Source organism: Asterias rubens, chromosome 1 (genome assembly GCF_902459465.1).
Source record: "Asterias rubens chromosome 1, eAstRub1.3, whole genome shotgun sequence".
Lineage (NCBI taxonomy): Eukaryota > Metazoa > Echinodermata > Asteroidea > Forcipulatida > Asteriidae > Asterias > Asterias rubens.
The window spans coordinates 15,073,398-15,097,190 of NC_047062.1; the positions used below are offsets into that span (position 1 = coordinate 15,073,398).

General features: G+C 36.9%; 1 protein-coding gene across 12 annotated transcripts; it reads left to right on the forward strand.

The window, feature by feature from the left end:
- The first annotated feature begins 1,707 nt into the window (after nucleotides 1–1,707).
- LOC117296776 (fibrous sheath CABYR-binding protein-like) lies at nucleotides 1,708–21,605 on the forward strand. Of its 12 annotated transcripts, XM_033780238.1 has the most exons (13): nucleotides 1,708–2,125; nucleotides 7,790–7,969; nucleotides 8,781–9,203; nucleotides 9,330–9,410; nucleotides 9,753–9,833; nucleotides 10,386–10,451; nucleotides 10,725–10,802; nucleotides 13,741–13,809; nucleotides 14,127–14,195; nucleotides 14,494–14,562; nucleotides 15,143–15,358; nucleotides 16,210–16,501; nucleotides 16,890–21,605. In XM_033780238.1, the coding sequence occupies exons 1-12, from the start codon at nucleotides 2,009–2,011 to the stop codon at nucleotides 16,465–16,467; spliced, it is 1,707 nt and encodes a 568-aa protein (XP_033636129.1). In that variant the 5' UTR covers nucleotides 1,708–2,008; the 3' UTR covers nucleotides 16,468–16,501; nucleotides 16,890–21,605. The 12 variants fall into 12 exon arrangements, with proteins under 12 accessions (XP_033636129.1, XP_033635754.1, XP_033635835.1 ...); XM_033779863.1 differs by having other exon boundaries at nucleotides 8,781–9,410; XM_033779944.1 differs by lacking the exon at nucleotides 10,386–10,451 and having other exon boundaries at nucleotides 1,709–2,125; nucleotides 8,781–9,410.
- The last annotated feature ends 2,188 nt before the right edge of the window (nucleotides 21,606–23,793 follow it).

A 23,793-nucleotide genomic window follows, 5' to 3' on the forward strand; every position in this document is an offset into this window, starting at 1 on the left:
AAAATTTACTCTTTGGGACAGACCATCAATCTTGCTTTTTGTTTTAACTCTTCTTCTGAAGACGAGATAAGCGTACAAGAATCTGAAAATGCTTGGTGTCAAACATCATGTAAGTATGTTTCATTTGTGGATTTCAGATTTAAATGTAAGTGTTAGATTTATGGATTCAAATAGCTACATTTTACACAGAGATCCTACAGACTGTTGAAAGGTCACAAACCAGACAGAAATAACACAGTTTTGTGACTAGGCTTTGTCTGCATTAAACTTCTTGCTGTGTATAAAAAGATCATCAGTTTTAACAGTGTATTTTTCATTTAGGATTAAAGTGCATGAATTGTTTTAATCTGAAAGCTCACAGATTTTAAAACCTCCAGAAAATTTGTTGTATGAACTTTTTCCCAATACTGAAACACATGATTAAGCCTAAATATATTTTAATGTGTAGGTTCACAATGTATTCAATTGTCTTGAAGAGTACTAGACTTTGTGGTTTTTAGATACTTTGAATTTGGAGTCTCTTGTGGATTATTTGGTTGGTTTACCAGACTTGTGGTCTTTTGATGTTATTTTGTGGGTTGGATGTTTGTTGAGTCAGCCTTGGTCTTGAACTTAATTTCATTAACATTGGAATATCAAATGACAATAATACTGGATAGATGATTTTCCAATTAGGATTTTTTGTTTTACTCATGAATTGAAATGCTGCATGAATATTTCCCAGTCCACTCCCAATATGAGGCATGATGCACTTTACATGTCTTTCTTTAGCCACCCATACAGGATTTACAATTTATTACTTCAGAGAGAAATTAAAAACAAAATGTTCAATACATATTATTAAACTTCTATAATAAGAGTAGTACTTGCTCCTGCATGCTGGATCAAAATACCTGGACAAAAATCACTGGGCAGGTTAAAACTTCTACATGGCCCTCGACTTGATGATGACTTGTTTCTGAGTGTTTGTGGGTTTAAACTTTGGTTCAATCATGTACACTCAAGATATGAGAAGGAAAAATGGATCGCCATTGATTGTAAATTAGGCATCCTGTGATCACATAAATGTTTGTGAATCTTCTTTGGTTGTCTCCTATTTATATTTGGTAGTCATTTTTACTACTTTGAAGCATTTGTCAAGTTGACTTTTGACTCACTTGTGACTAGGCACATATCACAAAGGCATCATCATGCGGGAATGTATCAATGTCAGCGATGATGAAATGAGGGAGATGATATGCGCTCCCTTCATCTTGCGTAACCACAGCCTTCAGCTCACGATCTTACAAAACAACCTGCATCACTATGCTTGGCCACCATCCAACAAAAAAACCATGTCAACCCCTCCTTGAGTCAGCTCCTTGGAATGTGAAACTCGCATCCTCTCTCCCTGGTCACCCCTTGTTGTCAAACCTGGCCTCCTCACTGTGTATGTGGATGACTACTACACAAATAACCAGCACATGAACCAATCTGTGAAGAAAAAAACCCACAACCAAACCTCCAAAAATGCTGTAAATATTAACACATCAAAGCAAATCTCTTATCATCAGCCGCACCCAGCTGATGCAAGGGAATTTGATTACCACCCTCGCCAAAAAAACAAAAAAAAAGGGGGAAAAAATGGTAATGAAATAAAGGTTATAAAATACCAAATAAAGAGACCACTCCTAGACCAGCTGGCAGCAGCATGTATTGTGGGTCTATTAGTTGATGAATAGCATCATGTGCATCATCCCATTGGTAAGGTGAGTGTCATGTGACTGCACTGGCTCCTGGTGTCGTCTATAGTCAGTATACAGCTGGCCCAGATCCAAGCATTGTTTAACTTGATGAAAGTCATCAGTAGGACAACACCATCGTTGGGTGAGGAACTTTGTGACTTTTTGAGGAGACTTTTTGTATCGGCAGACTCTCCATCGAAACATAAAGTTTGTGACTTGCATCTCGGTCTTAGTTTGCTCATTGACATCGTGACGAGGAGTATTTTGTAAAAAAAAGGGTCGTCATGGAGGTTGATACAAAAGTTCAGGATACTTTGAATGCTATCTGGGGCGCCATCGCTGCCTTGAACCGAAGAGTGGATACGTTGGAGGATAAGATCAAGAGGAAAGAGGAGCAAAATGTAAGTCTCTTTGGATCATGTTCTGGTGTGCATTTTAGGCTCCATGTGTTCACTTTTGAATAACAGAAATTCGAATAAATGTTGATGATTGTATTGATTGGTAATTTTTTTTATATTGAATGAGTGGTCCCTTGGTTTGGATGGAACTGCACCAATATTAACGATGAAAATATGTTGCTCATGCAGTGGGTGTCAACCTTTAAAGCCAACCTGTCTTTTGGTTTAGTTTTTCAGTTCACTTACGAAAGATGAAAAGTGTTTGGTTAAATTTGTGACATTTCTTGAAAACTACTTTTGAATGCTACACATCCCCCAACCTGGCCCCACCCCCGTCCAATATACAAAATAATAGGGACCATTATCCATACCCATTGACTTGATTAACAATTAAGTGGAACAAGATCTCCATAACGCTATTTCAATTGTTCTCCCCAGATTTTATCTTAGGTCTTACTCTTTAGGATTTGTCCAATTAAAGTCAGAGTGTTCTCTTTCTGTTGCCTGGTTCCTTTTACATCCCGGTAGTCATAATATTATTACGGTGAGGCACCAAGAATGCTGGCATACCTAAGCTTTTGCTATGACTATGTCTGAGCTAGAAGAACTGCGGTTACAGACATGACAATTCAAATTTGTTTAAATCAGGTGAAAAAAGAAACAAGTTAAGAAAGTATAACCTAAAATCTTACCTTTGATCAAAATTTGCAAAGTTATATTCCAACTCTACTTTGTATTTATCCCCCCCCCCCCATACCACATCTAGCCTACACAATAGGAAAAAAAAACAGCTACAAAACTGCCATCTTTGAGGAGTTGGAATCTTGTTTAAGACAATTGCTGTGGTGAGGCAAGAGAAATAATAGGCAGGTGTGGTGTGTAAACAGACCAAGACGTGTTGAAAATATCTTTTGGATAGAAAAAAAACAATGTTATAACATTTTGAAAAACTAAAATGAAAATATGTAAAGGATTTGGGAAAAAACCTTCACGATAAAACAAAAAGTTAAATAAGAAAATTTCAATGCCACAATAATAAACTCGGTAACTATTACCTCATGATAATGACAAAAAGCAAACCATAAACTGACCTTTACAATGATTCACTGAGTAGGAATTTTTAATTGGCAAGTATGTGTATCGCTGTGAACAAGTAGTTATTTCTGTTGAGACTTGCCTTGGATCCTCCTCTGACCCTAACAACTGAACATATTATTTGAATGGATCTTTGATGAATCAAATGTGTTAAAAACATATAATTGGGTTTGGAGGAAGAAGTTTAAGATTGGCATTTAAAGAATGGAAAGTAAGTTCTTAAAAGTTTAAAACTTTGGGGGGGGGGGGTTCTTTTTTCGGAGGAAATGTTAGATGAGGAAACAGTAGATGTAAAAAACTTATTAGAGAAATAGTTCACTGTAGTAAAATGGTTTATTTAATTAAAGTTTCTTTTATTATGATATCATGTCAAAAAAGGGCTCTTAACTTGCTCAACAAAAAAGTCGATGTTTAAGTGGCATAAAAACAGGCAGTCATCAAATAATTACCCTTACAGAGCTGTTGACTAACCTACACTAGACTTTAAAATGTGAAAGAAGCGAAGTACCCATGATCGTTTCACCTTTGTGACAGCAGGTAGTGAATCTGAAGGGTGTCAGGTCACCAGTGAATTCCATGACAGATTTAATAAAATATACAAATCCAATTAGTCCAGTGCTTGGAGGCTATGGTGGCTGCTGGACACTTGTGTTTCAACTTCTAATTCTAATCAATTGGTGCAAATGTCAATTTGAGTTGACTTCTTTTTCTTAGGTCTTGATTTACAGAATTATCTTAATTAAGAAAAAGGGTTAACTTTGGGAATATTAATATTATTAGTGGGTCAACAACGAAAATGGAGATCGGGGGGGGGGGGGGGGTGTGGCAGGCCTGTATGCTTGTTTTTGAAAGGATAAGGGCACGAAGGCATGTCCTCCTTGGTAAAGGGCAACCTATGAGGAAATTGTTAACTAATTGCTACTACTAGAGCATGTCCAGGGCATGCAGGCATTGACCAGGGGGCATGGAGGCAACCGCCTTCTTTTTTGCCTCCTTGAATTGTCAGACCTGGAATGGAGGGAAGGGGCTGGTTTGACCACAAGAAGATACATGTAGAAACCCAACGGACAATATCAAGGGTGGGAAAACATTTCTCAACACTTTTATGTGACAGAGTTACATTTGTAATGTCAACATTATTCTTTTGTTGTCCCATCTGTGGCCCTTATGATTGTCAAACTCAAACACAGATGTTGTGGTTTAATGGTCCTTTATTTGTTTAAATATCTGTATTGATAAACAACATCAAGGTCGCTTTTATTAGAATTTGAATTTTTATTACAACAGTTGCACGTTCAGACAATTATGATCAAAGTCATCTGATTTGTTTTTTTAAATCTGTGATATGCGTAAAATGTGGTGTTTTGTAAATCTTTAACAAGGAACTCCGAGGTATGTTCTTAGCCCTGATCCAAGTTGTATGAAATAAGTCATTTCACAGTTCTCCCTCATATTAGGCGAAAGCTCCTGCATAAATGCACTCACATTATGCTTAATCATGAATGTTGAACAAACTTTGGGAATGTTAGTGTAAAATGTTGTATTTACGCTAAAAAGCTACATACCTCTACAGTATATGTAGCCCTACACTGAACAACAGTGTTGTCAAACATATAGTAAACTATAAATTAAACTAAAATTCAATTTGGAAGTTACTGGAAAATAAATTGATTGCTTTAAAAATCAAGAAAAATGGTAGTTATACTGTAATGGCAGCCCTTAGTCATGTTAAAGGTAGTGGACACTATTGGTAATTACTCAAAATAATTATTAGCATGAAACCTTACTTGGTAATGAGTAATGGGGAGAGGTTGATAGTTTAAACCACTAAGAGAAACGGCTCCCTCTGAAGTGGAGTAGTTTTCGAGAACGAAGTAGTTTACCATGAATTTGATTTCGAGACCTCAGATTTAGAATTTGAGGTCTCAAAATCAAGCATCAGAAAGCACACAACTTCGTGTGAAAAGGGTGTTTTTTCTTTCACTGTTATCTCGCAACTTCGATGACCGATTGAGCTCAAATTTTCACAGGTTTGTTATTTCATGCATATGTTGAGATATAGCAAGTGAGACGACTGGTCTTTGACAATTACCAATAATGTCCACTGTCTTTAAGTAGCAGTCAGAACAGGTTTAGCAACATTCCAGGGAATAATTGGCTCTCTTCTTACACCAGATTTAGATTTTCTAATGTTGCATAGGCGCACAATAGAGCCACGGGCTACACGTGACAGTAATGTAATTAAGATCGCTTCAGTTTTGTGTAAATTGCATTGATTCTAGGTTTGTATTCAAATTTAAAATCTGTTTCATTTGGTGCAGCTGTACAACCTGTGACTAAATGTAACACATGTTGTAGAAAATTAACAAGTAAACTGGCAAGGATCTTTGACTTTATACCAGTCGCCTGAGGTGGCCATCAGTGAGCGGTGCTACACCCAACCATGGGACCTAACGGATCCACGTAAATCTACCCTGAATTAAACTGTAATCTTGGTGGGGCATCAATTAAGATTGCCAAGACATCTCTGTTTCTTCAAATCAAGAGTGTGTCCAGAGATATTATTGACAATCCTGCTCCTCCTGATATGTTTCTAAATGAGTTTTAGCTGTGTCTTGTTGTGTATAGCAGCAGATGTTTGGGTGTTGCTTTATGGCACTGGCTCAGATCAGAGACAATAAAAATAGCAGTTGGAAAACGAAACTTATTTTAGAACTGGGAAAATAGAATTAGTTGTTGCGAACTGCTCACTAATACCATGTTATTGCTCCATGCTAATACAAGGAAAAGGAAATGAATTTGTTAATTGTTTTGTTTTATTTTAGAACTCTCACCAGAAATAAGTGTTTGGGATATATCACTGCTAATATTAGAGCACAGAGAAAGGTCCATGGTCCGTTCTATGCACAGAGTAAGGAGCTATACAGGGTGTGGCTTGATTGCATGTTTAGGATGACCATGGAGGTAGGATGACCTTGCATAGTTTAAAGTCATTGGACCCTTTCGGTTCAGAAAAACAAATAAAAGTTCACAGATTTACAAATAACTTACAGGGTTTACAGAAGGCAATGGTGAAAGACTTCTCTTGAAATATTATTCCATGAAATGCTTTACTTTTTGAGAAAACAGCAAAACAATATAAATTCTCGTTAACGAGAATTACGGATTTATTCTAAACACATGTCATGACACGGCGAAACGCGCGGAAACAAGGGTGGGTTTTTCCGTTGTTTTCTCCCGACTCCAATGACCGATTGAGCCTAAATTTTCACAGGTTTGTTATTTGATATAGAAGTTGTGGTACACAAAGTGTGGGCCTTGGACAATTCTGTTTGCCCGAAAGGGTCCAATGGCTTTAAGCATGGAGGTCCAATTCTACCTCCATACTAATCTCCTGGAGTCTAAACAACAAAATTCTGGGAGTCTAAAAAAAGAAACCTGGGCAAATCCTGGTATGTATTCTAGTAGAATGGACATGTGATGACCTTGATGCTAGCTTACTTTATGATGATGCTACATACATGTAGTAAAACCCATGGACTGCTGGTAATAAGTGAAGTGATTAGCAAAGCTGACTGATAAGGTCATATCTGGAGATCCACATTGTTAAAGGGGTAATGAGGTCCTTGCTCTGTAATGTACATGTGTACAGCCAGTTGATGGCTGACTTTATCTTTATTGCATTCCAGCTTGTTATGAGAAATAATTCCAACTCATGAATTAAATAAATCCAACTTTTGAATCAAGCATCAGTTCTTGTACTTTTTGTAGGTTATAAACTATTGTTAAGTGCAATTTAAAATTGTAGACATTTGTAAAAAATGTGTGACTGTACACTGAAAAGGACGGCATTTTTATGTGATTGTATGATTATTCCTTTTCATGACCAGTTTCAGAGCTGCTTTTAAGCATTAAATATTATTGACTTACTAGAATAAGTCCGCCAGTCAAACACAACGTAATGGTAATACTGTGTGTGACTGGTTTCCAGCTTTAATTTTTCAGTGTTTTTTTTGTTTTGTTTTTGCTTCAGGAATTTACTCAGCACAGTTTCCTGTTGACCATCTCTATGATATTGGGCCAGAAAGTTAGCACACATTTCCCCAAACTTACACTGCTGCAGGGTTTATGGAATAGAAATTGTGTAGTGAGCACTACAATTAAGAAGATGTTAAGATGTTCAGAAGTTCTGTGAAATACTGTAAGGCCCAGGTGGGACATTGTAGCTTTGAATGAGAAGGGGAATGCGGTTTTATTTTCAAAAGTGCACTTATGTACACTGGAAAATCCGAGAGGCCATTTAAATTTTTTGAAATCGCAACAAGGGGAAGACTACCATGTCTGTTTTAACATGATTGCAAGACAATCTGAAGATGATCTGAAGACGGTCTGAAGAGGATCAGAGCATACTGATCCAAACGTTAAGTCGTTAACCACTGTTTTTTTTTCCAGAACCAACATTACTCCAAAGAGATACTCACATGGTGTTACCAAAAACCTTTCTTAGTTCATGATTGCAATTTGTTTTTCCCACTGAACTTATTATTTCATTATTTTTTTCGTTATCTTCAGAGTGAAAGTCCGGCAGCAGCCGAAGAGACCAAGACAGAGGAACCTGCTGCTGTAGCCTCCACTCCAGCAGAGACTAAAGGCACTACTGAAGAAAGTAAAGACACAACTCCAGCTGAATCCACATTAGCCACTGGCGAAGAGACTAGGCAAACAGAGGAACCGGCCGCAGCTGAAACACAGGTAAATGTATGGCGTCTTCAAAGTTGCCTTCTGGTTTGGCAACAACAGATATCTTTGCATTTACACTGGATAGCTTTATTCAAGTTTTTTATGTCAACAAGAAAACTCCCCAGCATCTGAATATTATTTTTGTGCGAGCAATAAATTTTGTCAGGATATTGTGAGACAGTCCACTGTAGGTTTTCATCTTCCAACTTAAAGCCATTTAATTAATAGGAAACTGTTTCTTGAAAATGAAAACTGTGGTGATTTTCCAGTTCAGTTCTTGGCAAAACGATGAGTTACTTGTTTATGTTTTCTTTCTAAAAGAGGCGGAATCCTCTGTGGTGGGTAGACCTATCCTTTTTTTATGTATGTTTACAAATTGGATAGTGATATCACTATTCCCATCTGAATGTTTAATAAGGACATAAGAAGGGCTGGAATACTCAATAGACCCCTGGCCAGTAAACTCTTTTTTTCTCTCTTAAAATTTACTGATGCATATTTCAGATTGCCAAGTCCAAATGTCATTCTCAAAGTTCAGTAATTTTAAAAGAGGAATAATTTATTTGGTCTTTTCAAAGTAATTATGGCATATTCATTTTGTTTAAGTTTCAAGACCTAGTTGTCTAATAGAAATGTTCTTTGTATAAAGTCAAAAAACCTTAAGCTGTCAACAATTCAAATTGATTAGGTTTTTGACACCCACTTTCACATTTGTTTTGCTTTATTTTGTGTGTATGTGTTGAATATTTTGTTTTTGTTTGCTTTGCTTGACTGAAAAAAATAATTTGTTTTGTTGCATTTTATTTTTAACCTCAAATTACAGTCTGAAGTAGAACCCCCCAAAACAGAATCAACAGAGGCCCCTGAGCCAGTAGAAAGCACAGAAAATGTAGCCCCTGAACCAGTAGAAAGCAAAGAAGTGGCTCCTGAACCAGCGGAAAGCAAAGAAGAGGCTGCTCCTGAACCTGTAGAAAGCAAAGAAGTGGTGACCCCTGAACCTGTAGAAAGCAAAGAAGAGGTGGCCCCTGAACCAGTAGTAGAAAACAAAGAAGAGGTTGCCCCTGAACCAGTAGAAACAAAAGCAGACGTGGCCCCTGAACCTGTAGAAAACAAACAAGAAGCAGCTCCTGAACCAGTAGAAAGCAAGGAAGAGGCAGCCCCTGTACCAATAGAGGTGGCCCCTGAACCAGTGGAAAGCAAAGAAGAATTGGCCCCTGAACCAGAACCAGTAGAAACCAAAGAAGAGGTGGCCCCTGAACCAGTAGAAAGCAAGGAAGAGGCAGCCCCTGTACCAATAGAGGTGGCCCCTGAACCAGTGGAAAGCAAAGAAGAATTGGCCCCTGAACCAGAACCAGTAGAAACCAAAGAAGAGGTGGCCCCTGAACCAGCAGAAAGCAAGGTTGAAGCAGCCCCAGAACCTGAAGAGAACAGACAAGAGGATGCAGCACCACAAGTAATTACATGTAGCCTCGGATTGATCAATGCTTACAAATGTTGAAAGTCACATCATTTGTTTACAGAAACATACATTTGAAACATGCATACATTTGTTGCTTTAACCACTTGCTCGATTTCATAGGACAACTTCTTTGTAATACAAAGGTTAGATCTTGCCTTATTGAAGTCCTGTTCCATGGAAGTTTTTTGCATAATGCAGAAGTTTATTCAGAATCCCACAGCTCTGAATTTAATATGCATACATGTACATTAAAACATGGCAGTTTTAAGTTACTTTATCTTCCTTTTATTTGCACCTGCACGCTTGTTAATTGATTTATTAATATCACCATCACAGGAAGAGAAGGCGATAGAGAGTCCTGAGGTAGCACCTGCACCAGAAGAAGTTAAAACAGAAGAGGTCCAAGAAACACCACAAGTACTGCACTTTTTCTTTTGATTTGATTTGCCCTGCTTTGTTGAGTTCGTTTGATTATGTTAGAGCAGGTTTAATGGTCCTTTGCAAATTGAAATTGAATTTTTTAGCAGATCCCAGTCATAAATTATAGTCCTTAGTTTAGTAAGACAAGCAATAGGCTGAATGTTTCTTTCCTAGCTGTTGTAGGGGATCTGGATACGAGGGGTCCGAATTTGCAGCAAACTTAAAAATAGGCTGACTACAAAACTTTTACCTGTGAATGAGAAACGAAACAAGTAATCGGGGCGTCAAAAAATATGTTGCGCCTAAAGTACACGCAGACAGCCCTGTGGGGTCACACTCGGCAAGTTTTCACATTATTTTGTCACAATGCTACATAGAGCATGCATCCTATCCCATTTGTAAGCATGATTTGTTGCATTGTTCTTGTTAACTTGGGTTTTTTTTTTCCAAAAAAATTACAATGAGTGATTTTTGTGTTGCTCTTAATTGGCTGATTGCTAACAGGTTCTCTGCTTCATTGTTTTGTTCTTTTTTGTTGTATTCCCAAAGGAACCAGCCGAAGTGCAATCTGAGCCAGAAGCCAGCAAAACAGTAGATGAACAAACCCCAGAACAAGTACATGCTCCTTTTGTTGCTTTTGACTGGTTTTCACACATTTTTTCTTCAACAGTTTTTTTTCTTCTTCAGTTTATACTTGTTCATGTTTTTAAAATGTCTAACCAAGATCGAACACACAACAAAAAGTAAACAAAACAGTGCCACTTAGACCTGTTTTTGAGGCAGTTTAATTACTTGTTTTTCTCTTGTTGGAAATTAATAAACAATCAGTTAATTTGGCTGTTAGCACTGCTTTATGATTTGCATCTTTTTGCCAAATGCTACACACAGGCTGACGAGTCCTTGACAGTTACTGAGCCCAAGGAGGAACCAGTAGCGGCTGCAGCGGAGACTACAGACACAACACAAGTATATTACACACCCTTTTTTTGTTTCTTTGCTTGCTTTATATCACCTTCTAATTTGCTTGCATGGTTTATGAAATTTTGGAATTGGAAATGATTGCCTGGTTAATTAGTCACTCAGTAATACTGACATGAAAGATATTTGTGGGCTATGGTTAGCTGTCTGGATTAGGTTAATCAATGACTGACACCGCCATGGAGGTAGTTTTTCTGCCATTTGAGAGTTTTAAATTACTTGAAGATTAGCTGTTTATTAGCGTATATAACTATAGCCTTCAAAACAATTCCACTGGAGGCAATTTAATTTCCCAATGGGTGAGCCCATTGATGGGCATGTCATGTGTAGTGAGTGTTTGCATGACGTATCAATGTCAAACAAACGCTACAAACAAAACTACCTTTTCACATTTTTTTTTAGAGTTAAGAAGAAAGCTAGAATATTAGGCAATTAGCAAAAGTTAGTGTTTTTTCTTCAATCTAGCTGACCGATAACTGAAAAACTGTGAAGGTTTTATATGTTATCTTTGGCAGACTTTGATCCCCTGAGACTAACCAAAAAATCATGGTCCCTGAAGTTGTCAAAGCGTCAGAAATGAAAATCTAATATAATCAATAGCATGTGATTGATATAAGATTTGAAATAAACACAACAAAACTTCAATGAGAACCACAACATTGTCATCTCATGTTACTTGGTACAAGATAGGTTCCTATACACCAAGTAAAAAATATTCCAAAGACAAACATTTGGGTCCAAAATACCCCAAAGTTTTTAAAGAAAAAAACAAAACCTGGGAGAACCCTTGTATGGAAACTTATTTTTGATGATGTATTTCAAATATCTCCTATAATGTTGTACAAAACCTCTCTGGCTAATTGTGAGATGCAAATTGTTGGCAGTTCTCCCATAAAAACACCACTGCGTGACCTTTAAACTTGCGTAGTAAACGAAGCAAATCGGGCAATCTCCTGATTGCATATCTGATCCCTCTACATTCCGACAAAGAAACTGGCCAGCCCAACTCGGCTAGCTCCCTCGCTCTCTATCTATCTCTCGCTGTCATCGAGGCGTAGGATTTACAAACCAACAGCTTCCACCCCGAAGGGATCTGGTGTCCATCTGTGGAATGGGATGTGATCCTAATCATACATGATTTATGAGTAGGCTTTGGTATTGGTATGTTTACTAGGACGAGAAGCCTGCGGCCAAGGAAGCCACTGCGGAAACGGCAGTGGAGGAAGAGCAGGCTTCACAAGATACTTCCGAGCCCCCACAAATACTACCTCCTTTAATTTTCAGCCACTTCCATTTTCTTGTTGTGCTTTAAAGAGATGTTGAGACAGTAGATTAAGGAAGAGGACTTTTTTATTCCAACCCCCCTAGTTTTCAAGAATGTATCATACAAACATGATGTTAACATCCTTAAATGAGGTTCATATTTTAAGAAGCCTGCCCCCAGAAATATGTTGTTGTGGTGGTCTTGTTGGGGGATTATTTTTAGGGGGGTGGGGGCTAAAGTATAATTTTTACTTGTTGACACTTTGAGCTTAAATTTTTTATGAGAGCAGATAAAATACAAATGATTAGATTACCAGTATTTTTTAACTTTGATATTTAACAGATCCTACACTATGTCCTTAAAAGGAAAATGGAAGTTAATGTAAAATGAAAATACCATGTTCTCTCTCCCTACCAACACAGTTGAACACAAATGTCAACCAATCACTTGAATTAAGCGAGGCAATCCTTTTTATACATTTCATCACTTCAGCATGACATAGTTTTTCTCTCTATAGGTTATAATGTACATTCTTCTAATCCAGATGGGAAACATTCATGTGCAAACAACTTTCATCCTCGGCTGAATCAAAATAGACCTTAACATTCTCTGACCTTCATTAAAGATTCTTGCGGTCTGGGCTAAGTTTTATGGTCATGTTTAAATTGCGTACAATCTCTGTTCCCATCATTATTGTGTTGGCAGAGATTGCCCAGCCACGATGAATACTTGTTGATGAATTTTGTTACTTAAAATAATTTGCACATGGGAATGTTCTGTGCACCAAAGCAATGTTGATTTTCTTCCGCAATCATCACAAATTCAGCCATTCTAAATTAAGGGGATGTAAAAAGAACTATATCAAGTATTATCCATCCACTTAAAAAAAAATTGGGGAATAAAGTTTCGGTACAGTTTCAGATTGATTTGGTTTTAATCAAAGCTTTTGTAAAGATAAGTCTGTGGGAAAATATATACAAATTGGTTTCGATCATGATCCCCAGTGACCCCTGATCTGTATTTATTTTAGTTCAGGACATGATACAGTTTCACTCTCGATGTAATGGTTTCAACTGACCCTTACATTGTTTGGTTTTAGCATTAATGTTCTTCCTGTTAGATACATGATATGACTTCCAGACAGTTTTTAAGTCGGTAGATGACGAGCCCCAACTTTGTGCATTTGTATTGGGAGCCTCCACGAATCTAATAAATTAATACAAAGCTGTGCAACTCAAAACCCTTGAGAACGGGTGTGCGTTGCAGCACTAAAAGTTGGTTTATAGTTGGTAGCATGGTGGTTGCGCAACTAAAACAAATTACCCGCGATCATAAACAATTTTTTTATAGAAATCGCTGAGGCATCAGTATCTAGTCCCTGAGGACACTGTTGATCATCAGCGTTTTGTTCATCATAATCAGTTTAAAAAAACAAAACAAAAACATGTATTTATTATATAAGAGTATTGAATACGAGTAAGTTTGTAAATGTTTTTCAGTTTCTACATTACTAAAAAAAAACTGTTTTTACATTATTTTTAGGTACATTTTAATTCTCCCTTTTGTTCAATGTTGTGTTGTGGGTTTTTTTGCTGGTTGATTTTGCTTTATATGTGGCTTGTTTGCGCTTCAGTTTGCGTTGTTTATTCTTGCATTTAACAGGAAGAGAAACCAGAAGTTGAAGCCGCCCCTGTTGAGCCATCACCAGCTAGTGAACCTGAAGCTGTCAAAGTATTTGTTGCTCTTTTTTGCTTCTGTCTGTTTGTCTGTTTTAGAGATAGGGGTTCTGTTGCCTGTCACAGGCACTGTATTATGTTTGATTATAAGGGTATTGGAGAAACAAGTAGTTAGTTTTGTAAGGTTTTTTACATCACAGAAATACTGTTTTTTTTTATATTTTTATTTGTTTAGGTACAGTTAATTTTTGTTTGCTTTTTGTTCCTTTTTTTTTTTTGCGTTTGCTTTTATGCTTGGGTTTTTCTTTGCTGTTCAGCTTCCTTGTTTTAATTGCGCTTCAGTTTGCATTTTTTTATTCTTGCATTTAACAGGAAGAGAAACCCGAAGCTGAAGCCGCCCCCGTTGAGTCGTCTCCAGCTAGTGAACCTGAAGCTGTCAAAGTATTTGTTGCTCTTTTTTGCTTATGTTTGTTGTTGGTTTTAGAGCTAGGGGTTCTTTCTGCTGCCTGTAAGAGTATTGGATAACAAGTACATGTAGTTAGTTTTGCAATGTTTTTTTACATTACAGAAAAACTGTTTTTATATTTTTTTAGGTACAGTTTTATCAAGTAAGCTATTAATTCTCCCTTAAGATTGTTTGTTTTTCTCCTTTTTTTTTTGCTTTTGGTTTTCTTTGCAGTTCGGCTTTTTTAATTGTTATTGCCCTTCAGTTTGCGTTGTTTATTCTTGCATTTAACAGGAAGAGAAACCAGAAGTTGAAGCCGCCCCTGTTGAGCCATCACCAGCTAGCGAACCTGAAGCTGTCAAAGTATTTGTTGCTCTTTTTTTGCTTCTGTCTGTTTGTCTGTTTTAGAGCTAGGGGTTATGTTGCCAGTATTATGTTAACCACATTACTTCCAATGCTTTAATAGTTAACTTGCTTTTATAATAATCTGCTGCGCAGACATTTCTAGTAAGTAACCTTGTAAAATAAATGAATTGAAATTCAAAAAATATTTTGGATAGTTTACATATAGGTATACAGGGAATGATTTCAATGAGCAATTTGATAGCAACATGTATTGTGCACACTAAATGCTAATAATTATGCTCTATCTCTTTTAGCAGTAGCTGAAAACCGGCACATGTACACGTTTCTGTCCCTTCCACAACCAAATGAATATTTCTGTGGACTTCTTTTAATTACTTTTGAGTTTTAACACAGCAAAGCTTCAACAAATTCACAGATTTTGATGACATTTCACATAATTTTCTGATCAGTATCTTGATGATCGGAAGGAGTGTACTCTACAAAACTCCACCAACCGTCTCAACCACCAAATGTATCATCTCCTCTTAGAAGCCTTGATCCCTGATCATTATAGCACAATCCCTTGTCTTTATAACAGGAAGAACCCAAGGATGAAACACCAGCACCAGAGGCCCAGGTGAAAACAGAGAGCCCAGCCGAGGTCGAGCCGGAGACTGAAACCAAGACACCCGAGGAGGTCACAGCTGCTGCTGATGAAACCAAGGAAGAGGAGGTGGCAAAGGAAGAGGAGGCAGTAGAGCCGACACCCGCTGCTGATGATGTAGCCCCAGCTGCTGAGGAGACGCCGGCTGAGGTATAGCAGGGCTTATGTTCATAAAGCTGTTCAGCAGAAAAACACTGCTTGACAAATTCATTTGCTAAGCAAAAATTGAGTGGGGGACCAGTCAGAACAATGTAAACTTTTAGTATATGGAAATGTGCATCGGAAATAAGGACTATTAATTTTGGATTTACCAACTGATGTGTGTTAGCATTGTATACTATAATCAGTACTTTCACCTAACTCTGTGAACATCATCACAGGCATGTTTTCGGGTGGGATTCGAACCCACAACCTTTGCAATTCTAGAGCAATCTGATTAGATTGAGAAAAGGAAGAAATGTCGGCCCAAACAGCACTATGTAGTGTGGGTGCTCTGTTTTTACTTGACAAGTCAATTCAAGTTTTGTAACTCTATAAACGGTAATGATAATGATTAACTTCTAATTGTTTAATTTTTATATTGTTAGTAGTTTGGGGAGATATAGGCAGCAGAAAGAGTTACTGATTAAAAATGAAATAGGTCAGCTTCAATTTAAACCATTCCTTGATGATCTGTCTGTTTGAACATATGAATCTGCCAAAAATTAACTGCAGAAAAATACCAATGTATAATCCATTAAAATCGTTACAACTAGACTGAAAACTAAACCATCACAGCCTAAAGTTATCGCATGTGCAACCTTCTGACCCTCGACTGTAAAGGATTGACTGATGAAGGATTTATCTACCGAGTTACTTCAGTTGCCCAAAATACAAAAGAGTTAATTTTGTTTCGATCCCTCAGGCTGCATTACATAAGGTTGCCCAAAGCACACCCCCATAATAATAATAACAATACAAAAATGTATTCATATGAGTTCTAATTTGTTCTGATCCCTCAGGCTGCACCAGAAGAAACACCTGCTGAACCCAGCCCACCAGCTGAGGAGCCTAAGACAGAGGAGCCCGAAGTAGACGCTGCTGGAGATGCACCAGCAGCAGCCGAGCCTGAGGCAGAGGTTACCAATGGCATCGGACCCGGTGGTGATGAGGCTGCTGAAGAGGAAACCAAGGCAGAGGAAAGCAGTTCTTTGAAACAGGAGGTGGCTGCAGCTGCAGCAGAGACCAACGGCACCGATGTAGTAGAGGTCGCAGAGTAAATGTTTCGATCAGCATTTTATAAATTTTAAAAAGGTATATAAACGGCATTCTTCTCTATGTCCTCTCTTAAAGAGGAAGTGTGTTGATATTGAAAACTATTTTCAGACAAATAAATTTATCGTTGATAACCTTGAAGGTGGCTTTATATAGGGCACACTCATCCAGGACGTAACGAGACTCCAGCCAAGTTCTGAACATGGCCCCAGTTGGCTGAGGTACACTGAAGGAAAAATAATTCTGGCAATTACAAGAAATGAGTCCTGTCAGTTTTAGTTAGGAAGTAAAAACATTTGAAGATCTGCATCGCTAACTGGTTGAAGAGTTGAGCATAGTTAACCTCTACCGCCAAATTTTGTTTATCCAGTTTGTTTAGATGTAATTTCCTGATTTGTTTCTTTCCATTTTGTCTTTTTGTACCCAGTTCTCTGATGAATCAAACAGGTACTTGAAGCTGAGTTAACGCAAGCATGCACCAACTACATGTACAAAATTGTAAACAGTACTTCCCTCTTCCCCTGTGATGGAGAAACTCCCAATATGGAACAGTGTAATTGCTGAAGAAGAAGAAAAATAAAGTTATGTTGTAATGGGTTTTGACTGGTTTGGGAGCGAGGAAATTTAAGCGGTGAATTTGTCTTACTGCTGTTTATTTCTGTTGCCACTTGTTTAGTTACTGAGCTTGGATTTGGTCGGTTGAGTCAAGATGACAACAGTCATTTATGTAGATGTAGGTATCCCTGTCCCCTACAGTATATCTAAATGCTGCTCTGTACAATAAGCATGTAAAGCCAATGTCCGTTTTCATATTATATGAACAAGGGGGAATGGGGTTGTTGAATCTTTGATCTCTAGTGTAAATGCAATCAGGCTGGATTCTTTGTTTTTTGTAAGCGCCAGAATATTTCAAGGGACTTAAAGGCAATGGCCAGGGGGCATGGAGGCAATTGCCTCTGTGAAGCTCTAGTAACATTTAAACATGCCAACAGTTCTGTACTCCAGTATTTTAAAATCTGTTTAGCCAAACAAAGCCTACATGAATACAAAGTTTGGATCTTTGTATGCTTCGGTAGAAATGAGCATAAACTTCATCTTGAGAACAGGGAAACTGACATAATATATACTTATTTATGCTTATTTACACATTGTGGGACGGAACCAAACTTTTCCTTGCTGGTCATTCGGTGAAATGAATAGTTGTTTACCTTTGCAGTACATACAGCGTTGAAACTTAATGTTCCGATGAGCGACTGCTACACGTACAAATTATTTGGTTTACTATCAGTCATGTTTAACTGTACATACCTTGCATGAGATAAATTAATCGACTCAATTTGGTAAGGATATAAAACCAAGTTTGTACTCTAATGTAAAATACAGAACTTCCACTAAAATCTCTTAGAGAGTTTGATTCAAACCTTGTTCACACACAAATGAAGTTAGAACGGGTCTAGTTTCCTAAGGGCCATGTCGGACGAGGCAATTTACAGGCAACCTGTTCCAGGCAATATCAAAGAAGAGAATCTATTTACATTTATATTTACTCCTGTGCTACCCAAGTGGTCCTGTAGCATGCACTGCAGTTGCCTGTAAAATTTGCCTTGTGTGTGACAAGGCCCTTATATGTACAGTTAAAGTATGCATTAATATGTAGAAATTTCTATTGACCCCATGCACCAGTGACACATGATTGTCTGCTAGGCTCACCATTTTGGGAGTTCAGTTGGTCGTAAAAATAGGGTTAGCGTACTCTGCTCGTCCTGAAATGAGCACATACTGTATAACACACAAGGACATTAAGGCCCTTAATAGGGCAACCAAGGTTATTATAGACCTTTATCATGGTGCAGCCATCTTGACTTTGTCCCAATGATATCAATGTAGCCAAACCGAGGCTGGAAGAACAAAATAGTCTGGTTCCAAAATGATTATTAGCGTTCATTATTGTTATTTGATACAAGGAACATGACCAAGAAGGAGACGGCATGATAAGGGTCTAAAATGGTGTATTGGGCCAATAGTGCAGCAAACACATAATTGAGTTTACACTCGCAACTCAGCATTAAGTCATTTACTCTTAATTATCTTAGAAAGATTTATAACAAGTAAAACTAGTATAGTTAATTACAATTTTGTTTATTTATCCTCACATTACCAGTGCCTTCCAAATCATCATATAAACTTCTTTTGTAATGAGATTCTTTTAACGAGCTGAATATTAATGGTATTAATGCTAAAAATAGAGGTGATTGAAGCCGTCCACAGTCGGGCTATTTGAACGGTTTAGTTATGCAATTAGTTCTAATAAAGTTGGCAATCAATTAAATTGTTGCATGACAAGTTGCAATATTTCTTCATCACCTCAGAGAATTGCAAACACCTGGTACCTCAACCTTTTCCAAGGGTTTACATCCAAATTTGACTTCTTTAATTTGAATGGTGTAGTTGTTGCAAATTCTGAGTGAAGCAATGAGACAAATAATTTGCTATAGGTTTAGCTTCTTTTTTTTTAAATGAACATGTTGCATGTTTGTAAAACGGAAACAGGAATCTCAGCTGAGCATTTCTTTTAGCAGTGGATGAGGTTTGGGTTTAGTAATGGCAAAGTTACAGCCATATCGAACAAGGGAAAGAGAACAAAATTATATTCATGAACAAATGAAAGTTATGGGCACAGTGCAACACTGATTAATGTTCATGCAATTTGGAACAAATATTTGTTTATAAATTTTGTTTAGCCTTCAAGAAAGACTCTGCGAGGGTCGTAACGTCAAGCCATTATCTATTTTTTGCATGTAATTAATGAACTTTATACATGTAGTACTAGTATTTCACATATTGTTTTTCATGACTTTTTGTTTATGAAAAAAAAGTAACCATCATAATTTTTGCAATCATTCACGAATAACGTTAAGTAGTTTGTAATTTTATTGCTGTTGCATCGAACAAATCAATTCTTTATTTAAGCCTTCGTCTCTGTAGTAGGATTTCTTTTATTTAAAGATACTCAAATATTTGAACCTTTAATGTATAAAATATTGATTGTGACTTAAAGATTGTGTGCTAAAGAAACTAATCCTTATTTAAAACTAAACAACCAGGGATATGATAATGTTTTTTGCACCTGTCCAAATTCTTTAATAATTGATGATGTATACATTAATGTTAATTTGTAAATTCTGCCGAGGCTTAATACATGAAACAATGTTTAGATGGGTTTGTGTATCCACTGTGCCTTTGTGTGCATTATTTGTAAAACACTCTAAAATAGAAAATTACATTTAATTTGCAAAAACCTTGAACTTCTTAACTTTTGAATCTTCCTGAAAAGAACCTGTGGATAGAAGTGTATCCCTCCCTCATGCCTAACATGGAATCACTCAAATCCTTGTGTTGCAGTTTAATGGGCTATGTTGCTAGGGTTAATAGAACTAACAAGACGGGGGACAAATATTAGAAGTATGTCCAAACTTCATAATTTGATCAAGACTTCCTATTAAGGATGACAATTTTCATGAACTTATATATAATTTAAATTATAAATCTTTCAATTGATACAGTTTAGAGCTAAAGTTTAATCATTCAAATACCCATGGCTACCGATTTTGTCATTATCAACCATGAAACGATTTTGAATTGCTGGTTTCACAATTTTACACACAGTCTACTTTAGTGTATAAAATTCATGTACCAAAAAATCCACTTCTTTGAAACTCTCAGAGATGGTCGTGCAATGCGTTAACCCTTCACACACTAGTGTCACCTGATCTTGTTGGATTCAGTACATCATGCTATTTGTTCTCGTGTAGTATAGAATTGCCATCCTCAACAATTTTTCTGAATTTTGTTGTTAGGATTCCCTTTTTTTGAATCAATTTAGAAGAAGAAAAATTCCCAAATGAAAAGCACTACAACATTGGCAATTTTGATGTACAGAAAAAAAGATTGGCCTACAGCACAGTTAAACACAACCAGGGTCTGATTTCATAGCATTGCTTAGCACTTAATTAAATGCTTACCAGAATAAGACTACCAGCTAAAATACCTTGGCAGTTATTCGATCTGTGACTGGTATCCTACATAATTTTGCTAAGCGTTAAATTTGTATGCTGTATTTTCTGCTTAAGCAGCTCCATGAAATTGGGCCCTGATGCTTGACAATAGAGTGGGCGAGGTAACAAACAATTTGTTGAATTGAGTTCTCACTGAAGGTTCTGATGAGGCATATTCCTCGTTATAATGCCAAAGACAAATTCAATTGTTTGTACACAGTACTGGACAAAATGTAATTGTACTGACTTTACACCCCCAAAAAAATGAAATTCTAAAATAAACACCACTTGGGTAAGAGAATAAATTGAACTTATTTGATTCCCCCCACTTTGAGATTCGTGATGAATAAAATTGAATGTGAAAATGTACTCTGAATAATCTTTAGTCTTGCCACTAATAGTAGATCACATTTTTATGTTGATAAGTTAATTAAACCATGTAATAAGTCATTACAATTATTTATTTGTGTTTATTCTTTTTGCATGTTCTGTTTTTAAGCTTCATTTGAGCTTTGTACTAGGATTCTTTTGTTTATAAAATTGGGTAGTTCAAGTAGAATGTAGCCAGTTGAATTTTTGTATGCACTAAAATTCATCAGCTAATTGCATATTGAGAAAAATTCTTATGAGGTAAAAAAAAAGGCCACCTTTCATGATGTATGCATGATTTGATTTGAGAAATACATAAATTGAGTACTAACATGGCTAAAGAACAATTGTGGTTTATGAATGTAATTTATTGGACATTGGAACGGTTGCAGGGTTTTTAAAACATCAGATGAATTGAAATGTAAAATTAAGACAGCACCTTCATGTATTGTAGAATGTAAAGCCACACTACTGTAAAAGAAAAAAGGGGAAAAAAAGATGTGTCCTGGCCTTGAACCCACTATGTATTATCCAATTTGTCTTCTTGAAAAGGAAAACAAATTCAAGGTCAAGCATTTACAATATAAATTGGAAATTAAACGCACCACACTAAACACTGTCAGTGTTGCCCCTTCATGATTTTGTTGTGGATAATTAAATTTGAAGAGTAATTAAATTTGAAGAATAAAGGTTGCCTTCTAAGCATCCTGGAGAATATATCCTCCATTGTTAATACAGTAATTTTTTGTAGCTTTGAATTTCTGCTTCGAGTTAAAATTTAATGGTGTCTTTAGCTATCTCACTGCAACTGTAAAAAAAAAATCTGTTTGTGTGGCACAATGAGTCCAACCAATCATTTATATTGTAGAAATTAGTTAAGATTACAAGGCATGACAGCAGAGTGACTCACTGTAGGGTACAGTTTCATTCAAAGTATACAATATTGTGGTTTAACAAAATGGTTTACAATCAGGGCCAAATTTCATAAAGCTGCTTAAGCACAAAAGGGTTGCTAAGCACCACAAAATTATGCTTACCAGAATAAGTTTACCAGCTAAAAAGCATTTAATATGTACAAAATGTGACTGGTATCCTGCTTGTTTTCGCTTAGTGGAACGTTGCTGAGCATAATCCTCTGCTTACGCAGCTCTATGTAGATGGGCCCTGTTGGTCGTTTTGTTGTTATTCTATGTTGTACATGACTTCATGTAACTACTTTTGTTGTTCATCTATGCACTGCAACTTGCAGCACCAACTTCCTTACACTTCATCAGGTTTGCTGTTTTTTCCAAAATGCCTTTTACCTTGCTTGTGTTTCCACTCTCTCTGGTTATTTTAAAAGTAGTTTAATTGTTAACCAACCAGTACCAATACATGACTATTAACATGAAGTGGATTTTACTGAGCTTGGCTGAAAGGGTCAGTGGAGGGTACATCATGTATGTGACTATTTCTAATGTGTCTTGCCTGGTTCTAAAAGCACCTCATAAGTTTGAAACATTCAAACACGTTTTTGTCAGCAGAAATGCTTGTTTTTCGGAGTGATGTGGTCAGACCTTATGCAGGCTTAGAAGTTTTACCTTGCAAGGGGAAGCACTAAAAACACTGGCCTAGAGACCGGTGTATATTTCAGTTAAGTCTCCTTCAATGTTATGGCTTATGGCCATTATCCATTAGACGCCTTGTTTCTATGACAACAAGACATGATAACCAGCACATTATTGTACAATGCTTGTCAACAATAAACACTCATGCCTTATAAATACCAACAATATTGTCACACCAAGAATTATTCAAAAGTTAGGTAGAACGTTTCATTTATTAGATTTTTGAGTAAAAATGTTGAATTTATTTGTCATGTCTTCAATTAAATTAAACCAGGCATATCCACAACACAAGCCTAAATATTGTTTGTTATATTTCAGTCTTTAATTGGTTATTATATTTCAGTTTCAATATTAAGCTTTGAGCACATATGATGGAACCATGTTGTAGCCTAGCTTAGAATGCCTTTGGTTGGCTGATACCTTTTACTACCTGCACACACTTTTGGCGTCATAGAGAACAACTGCTCCCACAATGTTTTTTGGTACCCCATAGCATGGAGGAAGGCTTCCTTCCTACATGCTTAGTATGAAGGATCTTCCTTCTTACATGCCCATAGTATACAAATATTGAGTGGCTCAGAGTGGAATTGGAGGAATATTATCGCAAGGTAGAATTTGGACTGTTCCATTTCACGAGGTGAAGCCGAGTGAAATGGAACAGTCCAAATTTTACCGAGCGATAATATTCCTTCCATTCCACGAATTAGAGCCACTCAATATTTGTTTTATAAAACTGACATATAGATCCTTGTCATTTGATGTATTTTAAAAGTACATGTATAACATGATGAAAAATCACACAAATTACTGACAACCAAAAATCATATAGCGCTGCATAGCGACAACAATGCACAAATCGGATCACAACCTTTTGCACAGGTGCTCCTTTGTTTTAGCAGCCGCGGCGGCACTGTACTGCTCAAAAACATTAGGAACAAGGATGATCCTAACTGTTGAATGGGAAATGCTATTCCCCATGGGCGAATAGGTCTTTTTGATCGCCGGTGCGGATGGGAGTAATAGTGAATGTCACGTGAAGTAAGTTCCACCAATCAAATGACAAGGATCTGTATGCCAGTTACATAATAATAAATATATGGGTTCAAACTAAACCTTGTGGGCAGAATTGTTCTCCTTAGGACCCCAAAGTGCTTCTCAAAGAGGAATTCTTTCGAATTTGAAAATTTATTTAGTCAACGGATCCATACAAGAATTGAATGACTCCACATTCAACTACTACCCCCTTTAAATTATTATAAGCATCATAGAACAAGGACCAGGCCCTTTACGCAGTAAGCCT

Bases quoted from the DNA above. Each gene is read 5' to 3' on its own strand.
- LOC117296776 (XM_033779863.1), top strand. From the start codon at position 2,009: ATGGAGGTTGATACAAAAGTTCAGGATACTTTGAATGCTATCTGGGGC. The intron at 9,834-10,385 runs GTACTGCACTTT...GTATTCCCAAAG, and splicing joins AGGTCCAAGAAACACCACAA to GAACCAGCCGAAGTGCAATC. The intron at 14,563-15,142 runs GTATTTGTTGCT...TCTTTATAACAG, and splicing joins GCGAACCTGAAGCTGTCAAA to GAAGAACCCAAGGATGAAAC.